The 8817-nt window shown below is 36.9% G+C and overlaps 1 protein-coding gene across 1 annotated transcript; it reads right to left on the reverse strand.

Annotated features, from left to right (window-relative positions):
* Positions 1-2161: 2161 nt before the first annotated feature.
* Positions 2162-6354, reverse strand: LOC139971316 (G-protein coupled receptor 52-like). Its single transcript, XM_071977665.1, has one exon. The coding sequence runs from the start codon at positions 5773-5775 to the stop codon at positions 4777-4779; it is 999 nt and encodes a 332-aa protein (XP_071833766.1). The 5' UTR covers positions 5776-6354; the 3' UTR covers positions 2162-4776.
* Between the last annotated feature and the right edge of the window lie 2463 nt (positions 6355-8817).

The raw sequence follows: 8817 nt of genomic DNA on the forward strand, positions 1-8817 counted from the left end.
ATGAGGTTAAGTAACTTCCATACAATTTGCTTTTTCCACTGTCATTTTCTTTATATAGCTATAACATTTTAAATGTAAGTATATGCTCTATTGTGAAAAAAGTGACAAGAATGGATACATTAATTTTCTTGAGTGATATCTATCGGCGAGCAGTTCCTTTACCAGTTTTACTCTTCAATATTTGTTTTTATCAAGTCATTGAACGGAGAGGAAAAGCGAACATAATTACGGTAAATTGCTATAAATGATCACATGCATGCTAAATGTGTGCTTTAGTTTACCCTTCTCTTCTCTTAACTTATATATAGATATCTATAGAATTCATTTGCGTATCCTTTCAACTGAAATTGTTTAGAAAGTGAGATAGAAAACTTAAGAACGCGTGTAAGAAAAAATTCATCAATTAAGAGGGAATAAAGGGGGGGGGGGGGGAGAAAGAAAAGAAGAATTTGGCGCGTGTTCTTCACGCCAAATGTCTCTTTTTGTAATAAACTGTTTGTCTTTCGAATGTTAAAAGTAGACTATATAATAAATGTGGGCCATTAAGAAATTTATCCGTAGATGTTACTGGGGAGGGAGAGGGGGGGGGGGTTGGCATGTACCTGAACATAGCTCTGGAAATTGTAGATAATTTTACTTACGGCGTTTGAGAAACATTCCTCGGTCAACCAACAATTTCCGCGACCAACCATTACGCGCATGGCGCCACATAGTTTGCGGATCGTCTGGTTAAGCGATTGTCGTTAACCGCGTAAAGACTGTCATATGAAATACTGCGACTAGCAATAAACGTTTTTTTTTAAACCTAATTCCATCCTGAATAATAAATAGGCCTTATACAGTGAAAACAACTACAAATCTTCCAATGCGACATGTGACACACTATACCAACAGTGCATATTCATTATAATTCTCGTTATATGTTAGCAATTTTACACGTCAACTCCGTTATATACCTCTGCCCCAGGACATTTTGATTAAGCCGTGCATGACAATAAGTCCGTTGGATTATTCATTGTATCCCCTTCCTCGGCTTACATCCCGTAGACGTGTATGCTTCCGGTATGTACACTAGCAACCTCCATCATCTGCACCATCTTGCAACAACATCATGGTGTATAACCTGTCTTTATATACGTGTTTGGTCAGCTATACGACATAATAAGCATAACACTTGATATATAGATAAATGTTATCGATTTAACGGCAGGAAATAATTGTGCAGTTTATGTCACTAATTCGATATTGTTTGTTTTGTTTTGTTTAAAACTGTGTATAATTTGATAATTATCGAGCGATTTACTTCTTCACAAGGTCAGTAAAACATCGCCCACCCCCCCCCCCTTATCTCTCTTTGTCTTTTGTTTGTGGCATAAAATGGAGGACATTACGTCATGTTTGCTATCTTCAAGGAAGAAGCAAACGCGCATATATATATATATATATATATATATATATATATATATATATATATATATATATATATATATATATATATATATATATATATATATATATATATATATATATATATATATATATATATATATATATATATATATATATATATATATTATATATATATATATGATAGGTAGGTTTCAAGGAAACTTTGGTTGAGTGAGTGTCGCTTAAGTCATGCAGGAAGTACTATTCAAGTGTGTTGTCAATGGATTTCACTATTTAAAAGAAATCATACAACGAATGCAATCTTTACGCAAAGGACATGGTTGCTATAGTTACAGGTATTCGATATTAAAAGTCACTGTAGTGTAGTCTAACTTGGAACTTCCGGGTTTAGACGAAATTTCTCGAAGTGTTTGCATTTTATGTGTGGGGTAACAGTCATACTGATAATCAAGTCTATGCGTTGGTATGGCATGAACACGAGGGAGGTGTGTATCTTGAGATTGAAGAAGGGAAAGGGAAAGAGGTGGTAACAGTTATTGCTGAGAAAATGCTAACTTAATTACATAGATGTAACACAAGGGGGGGGGGTGGATGTGGAGGGAGGGGCTGGAGGGAGGAAGGGGTGATTGTGTCGTTAAAATGTCGTTCTTAAGTCGTGCTAACCCTGCCTAGCGATGTTACACTTTCTTGAGCTTTGTTTAGCTGTGGTCCTGTCGAAACACGAGAAACCCTCACAACTGAATGTGTCTACACGGCTTTCTTGACATTTTGCATACATAGCGTGTGAAACCGTATTGTCTTCTGCCTTTTAGTTAAACATTGAAAACTTACAATTCGTCCGAGCATTCTCAAACGTAAATAATATTTTTTAATTTTAACAAAAATGTTGTATCAACGCATTATTGATTCACACGTTTAGAAGTTCATATCATATTTTTTATTTCTTTCTTAATATATACTTTTACGAAATAATTTCTGAGTTTGCTTAAGATGAGCGATGCTTTCCTCAAAGAGCATAGCTCGATTTAAGTATCCCGTTTTGTTGCTGTCATCGATGAAATATTAAAGGAATTTTCTGGTTGATACATTGTCCTCATATTTATTATTTTCTCCTTCTAACCATGTGAAAATTGTACCCATTCGACGTTTTTTGGTGTTCAAATGCACCAGTTTCTCACCAAATGCACTGCCGTTTGTTCGAACGCATCAATTTGGTGAATTACGTAATGCGAGCAAAATAGGGAAACGAGCGACTTGAAATTAGCAGTCCCATTTCCGCAACAAATACACTCTCGCATGTGCACGCACAGGTGATTGCCTATTATATATTACCTACACATCATCGCGAAAGTACGTAAACATCATATACCATGTTGGTACGTACTATATCATTGCACATGGTATACTCTCACACTCAAACCACAGTTCATAAACCGATCTTCGGAATCCTTAATATTTCTTGAAAAGTATTCGGAACATCGAAAGGTGAAACATTGCGGAAATCGATGTCAGAGCAGAATGTTTAGTACCGGGAAGTTAAGGCTTGTAGAACTGTGCGATTGTAAACTTGACAGTAGCCTACATGCGAACATTCTTCGCATTGGAGCTGGAGAGCGCAAATATAAACAACGAAGAGTCTGCTGTTCAAACTTATCTTGTGTTATATAAAAACCACGGAATCACCGATGCACTTCATATATGACGGCTTAACGAACTTTTTTAAAACATATCTAGTCTATAAGAAATTTCATCGAAAACTATGGAAGAAATTAATCTGTATTCAAACGCGGGTTTAGTTGTAGTCACTGTAGGAACTGTATGCAGCGTGGGTTATGTTGCAATCTGTATTGCCCAGATGACGTCACGTTTGCTACTGTTCGAATAGGCTATATTTGAAATATCCATCCTAAACGATTAAAAACCCGTTTCTCTGTCAAACGCAATATTAGCGTTCTCATACTTGAAATCCTGTTTGGAAAATTGTTTATCGTTTTTCAAGTTAACTTCAAAGGGCTCCCAGATAATTCTTTTTAATACAGGTAGTTTCACTTCCAGCGTTCTTTTCCCGGTAAAGAAATTTATATTTGCTCACATTAAACAGCTGTTTTAACATTAACAAAATATCGACAATCAATGGAACGTACGTAAACAGATGTACACAGAAGTAAATACAAACCAAAGCTGCTTTTGACATGCGCTAACTGATTAAGCTGTAGAAATGGAATGAAATTAATTTTTATCTGCGCCATCTTTCAGCTACCAAGAATAGAAGTTTGAAAGTATAAAAAAAATCCATCACCAGCCACAGCACCCAACACACACACAATATACTAAGGGTCACATCACTTGCACTACCACTAACGTCATCTTTCTGATATCTTGTAGAGTTTGCGGCATCCAGTATGTTGGTGAAACCAAAACCACCCTCAAGAAGCGGTTATGGTCACAGATCCACAGTCAACACCATGAAGACTGAGACCCCTCTGTCACCCCTCTTCTCGTAGCTTTCTTCCGCCTTTTTTTTCGCCACACTTTTCTGTCTTTTCCTTCTCTAGTTTACTCCCTACCCTCTTCCAGCTTAACCCTCTCTTTGTCCCTCTACATGCAGTTTATATCCTACCTCTCCTCTTCCCCCTGTTGGTTTCTTTCTTTCTTCTCTCCATCCCTTGTCTACTAATCCTCTAACATTTTTCTCTTTTGTGTTCACCCTGCTCATTAACCTGTCTGTATTCTGTGCCTGTTTTTGTCCCCTCTGTTACTATAACTTGTCATTTCAGCCTCTGAAGAAGATCCTGCTAGGATCGAAACGTCAGGCCTTCTTACCTTTACACATATTAAGACAATGATGAGACCGTAGTTTATGCACTGTATACTTAAGAAGCAATCATGACAAGCATATCGTGTTTCCTGATTTTATTTACTCTTCATTCGTTCTGAAAACTTTCACGTAAAATTTCTCCCGTAGGATCCTGCATAAAGAGAGATAATTAATCTCCTGTGAAAGTATTTCCAATGAAAACTTTCTTCTGCGTTCTGAATTGTCATCGATAATTAAAGCTTTCAGATGTAAACCATCACGAGAACATCGATACGTAAATCGCACCGCTTTCAGTTGTTGACTTTTAACGTAATATGTTAATGGTATCTTGATATCGAGACTAGCCTAATTTGCATACAGCAATCGGGGAATGGATATTAACCACATGGCATGGTTAGGCTGTCCGTCCTGATGTCCGTTAGGAAATATCGGCTCCAAAGCGTTCGTATACGAAATTTGGTAGTCTTCTATTAACTTAGTTCCCGGTATAAGCGTGGAATACAAAACTGATTTAATTTGATAATGGAACAGAAAATATCTGCTTTGCTTCAACTCAATTGTCGCTTGAAGATTAATAAAGCTTCTCTTCTAAACGATGTATTCATTAAAAGATAAACAACTGGATTAAACCAACTGCAGTTGTAACCAGCGAAGAACCCGAAGAACTCGAATATTCTACTTGATTTCTGTAAAGTGACAAAATTATGAACTACTCTCACGAAGAATGGGAACCATCCTATATACAAGGCCATTGTTATTATCAGCACTGTTCTCAGCGCCTTGAGATCCCCGGGCTGTCCCTTAACCTTGTCTACTCTCTTAGAATGTCCAACTGATGTCGAAAAATGAACCGAAATTGATGGAATGTTACCTTTACTTACTTCTGGGGCGGGCGCTATTTGCTTCTTCATCCTCGAAGCGATGAGAAAAAGTTTAGCATTGACATAGGTAGTTATCAAAATCGCTATTAGAAAGAGGATGGAGACTAGGAACATCAACGGGTACTCACTGGCGATGAGGTACATACGGCAGTAACGTGTCTTGGTGAAGAAATAAGAACCTCGAACGGCGTAAGCAACGATACTGGGTGGAATAAGACACAGGAGAAGGACCAACTTCAATTTGGTCTTCGTGACGATGAGGGGATATCTCAACGGTCTGGTGATAATAATCAGTCGATCAATCGATAACGTAACAACGAACATGGTGGAGCTCAGCTGTATAAATGCCATTGATGGGTACGCTAACTTGCAATAACCGCTCCAAACATCGGGCAGACGTGACCATGTCGACAAATTTTCCATCAATATAATCTGCACCCCTGTGCTAAGATCCATGATAGACATGGCGATAATGATCAGTTTCGTGGTCTCACCAAAACAGGTCGGCGATCGGCGTAATACCAATAAGCTCAGTGTATTCAGAGCTATTGATAATATGGCGACCATGTTGGTAGCCAATGAACGGAAAAACTTCCCGGATCCTTCCCAACTATCAATGTCATCGCCGTCCAACGAAGTTGATGCATCCAGAGTCGATGTAGTCATTTTGCCAGCCAATTTTCTGATATAGTTTTTCACAAAAATTTATACAATTCACTGTTTTCTTCGGTACATTTTAACGAGACGAATCCTACATTTTGATACCACAAAACTGACGAAAATTGTTTTGTTTATCATGATACATATATATTCGTTGTCTGGTAAAGCCTTTCCATTAAACCAAAGTGTCGCTATAAGGAATCAAATTCTTTATGCTTTAAATCAGTAAAATATCGTTTTATGTACGGTCTAATTGTACATCCACACAAAATAGACTATTTCAATAAAGTTGCAACAGTACATTGGTTGAGAGGCACTTTCTACTATTAGATTTTTATCGAATGCTGTAAGATTTCACCAACGTTATCCAACAAACCAGACACTCCAAATAGATACTCTTCGCACGAACTTCGACGTCTTCGACGATTTAATCAAAAGTATTTTGATCTCTGGTTCTAGAATCAAAGGGAATTATTTCGCAATGTGGCTGTGTGTTACCTTTGCTTCAGTGTTTCGGTGTCGTCGGACATGCGCAATGATTAAATTTAAAAATTATTGCAAGAGTAAAGAGAATCTCTCCAAGGCTCCCTGAAACAGATCTCGATCGTGCAGAAGGCAAAAGTGAAAATGCCAACAAATATACGAGTGTCGCTCGATTCTTTCAATATTTGATAAGCAAACAGTGTATGCATCACCATATCCGTAGAAAACAAGGCGGGCATGATATGTAGAGGTTGGTATATTGTGAAAGTTATATGCATCCGATTTCGTGACTATTTATAGGACAAGATTGAGATTTGATTTCCGTCAATAAGTTGGAAGGAAAAATCTGGTCTAGTTGCAATAATGTCAGTGATTCATATTCAGAAAATACCACAAATTGGGAAATTTTAATAAAACTCCAATTTGAGAAAACTGTTGTAGAAAGTTTTATGGCACTCGTTTACTGATTTAAGTATTCTGTAACGAAGACATAAACCATTTCATAGTCATATGAATGGTAATCGGAAAAATAGTATATTCTTTCAGATAAATCTTATATACAAATATATATATAAATATATATATATATATATATATATATATATATAGATATATATAAATATAATATATATAAATATATATATACAAATGATTTCGAGTTGGTTAGCATCATGTTTGATCTCTAGAGTAAGGCGAAATATGTCACCAAAACAGAACTAGTATTGTTCGATACAGGTGACAAACGCCTACAGTGGAATTACGACCTTCCTTACCGGTTTCGAACCTCTGGACATACAATCAGCACCCATAGCCTAGTGGTTAGGGTGTCCGCGTACAGAGCGGAAGGCCCGGTTTCGAATCCCGGTGGGAGGCTGGAAGTTTTTTCACTGTTCTTGATTTTCCAACTCATTACGATTTTCATATATATATATATATATATATATATATAGGCCTATATATATATATATATATATATATATACTCGGCAACCAGTTACATTATGTTCATTGTGCACATAACAACAGCAGTGTACGGCACGGGAAGAATCTATTTGCTGTTTAACGCGCTCAGTACACCCAATGCGCGACTTTATATATATGTACGAATATACTATTTTTCCGATTACCATAACTTTTATTGATTAAGTTTTAACTTTCATTGATTTTTTCCACTTATGACACGGAACTACCAGCACCTAGCGTGATATAATTACTCCATTATTGCTTTACTTTTTTATTGCGAGAAGCTTTTATAATCTTCCACCCCTCCTCTCCCCCTCCCTCGTTGCAGCCAAGAGGGGGGGGGGGCTGCACGCCATGATTCAGTTAGTTGTGACACTCCTTTTATAAGGATTTGAAGGTCCTTTTTTAGATCTGCATGATAAAATTATATTTTTACTCTCTCTTTATATCTTATTTAGATATTTGTTATTGTGTATTATTTTTCCCCATCAAGGTTTGTAAGGCTTACCCTTCAGTTGACAATAGAACAAATTAGGGAGAAAGACTTCTATACGCTATATCATTTGCGAAGATATTATCTAAGTGAATCATTCAACAAACGGCCTTCACGTGACAGAAAAAAATGATCTGGAGAAAAGTGTAGTTTCAGTTGGCTTTATGATTGCAAAGTGGTCTACTGATATTTTGTTTTTAATTTACGAAAGGTTAATCGTCGGAGAAGAATTGAGGTAAAAGCACCTAATGTAATGCTTGTTTAAGCATATTATTATAGTTACCATCATTGTTTGTTCTGCCTTTATATGGAAGAGCATAATTTAAAGTACAGATGTTGCGAAAATAGGGAGGATCGAAGGTGATATAAACCATTTTAGAAAATGTTTGGTTAAATGTTGATATTACTCCGAGCGTGCAGAAAGGGTGGGGTTTCAGTATGCTAAATTTCCTCCTCTTCTAGCTCAAAATCTAAACGGTCATGATATAGAAATTTGCAAGTGACATGATAGGCCAAGATTTCAGCTATCATGTGGTGGGTAGGATATACCAGTTGAAAACTGTTATCTATGCTTCGGCAGGTCTTGAAAGGGACGAGTTTAGTGTATAAGTCAATTTAACAATAATTAATTGTGGTGCGAGACCTATATGGTAGGAGTCATTGACTTCCAGACGTCCAATGGATAACATGCATGAAAAACTGACGGTCACTTAGAGAATCCACACAGCCCGATCTAACGATTGGTTACTGTTTATGAAGAGCTCTGCTGATTAGCTCCCGATGACGTCATTTCAAGATTTCAATGAACTTATCTGAAGATACACATTATTTTCAAACTTGAAACCATTCAGTTAGATTGGTTCAAGAGAAATAGAGAGTGGTATCGTTGCTACAGGCAATGGAGAGATGGAGATTAGGGATTTTAGGAAACGATTGCTCACATTTTATATTGATTCTCATTTAGGCTATACACGTCGAAACAACTGCTTGCGTGAAATGATAAGAACATGACATGACCAACAACTAACTTTACGACGACGTAGGCGGTGTTTGCAAAAGGGATAAACAGTGAGCCCTAATAAAAGACGAAAAAACATTGTAATAGCAAAA

Source organism: Apostichopus japonicus, chromosome 8 (assembly GCF_037975245.1).
Source record: "Apostichopus japonicus isolate 1M-3 chromosome 8, ASM3797524v1, whole genome shotgun sequence".
Taxonomy (NCBI): domain Eukaryota; kingdom Metazoa; phylum Echinodermata; class Holothuroidea; order Aspidochirotida; family Stichopodidae; genus Apostichopus; species Apostichopus japonicus.

Bases quoted from the DNA above. Each gene is read 5' to 3' on its own strand.
- LOC139971316 (XM_071977665.1), bottom strand. From the start codon at position 5,775: ATGACTACATCGACTCTGGATGCATCAACTTCGTTGGACGGCGATGAC.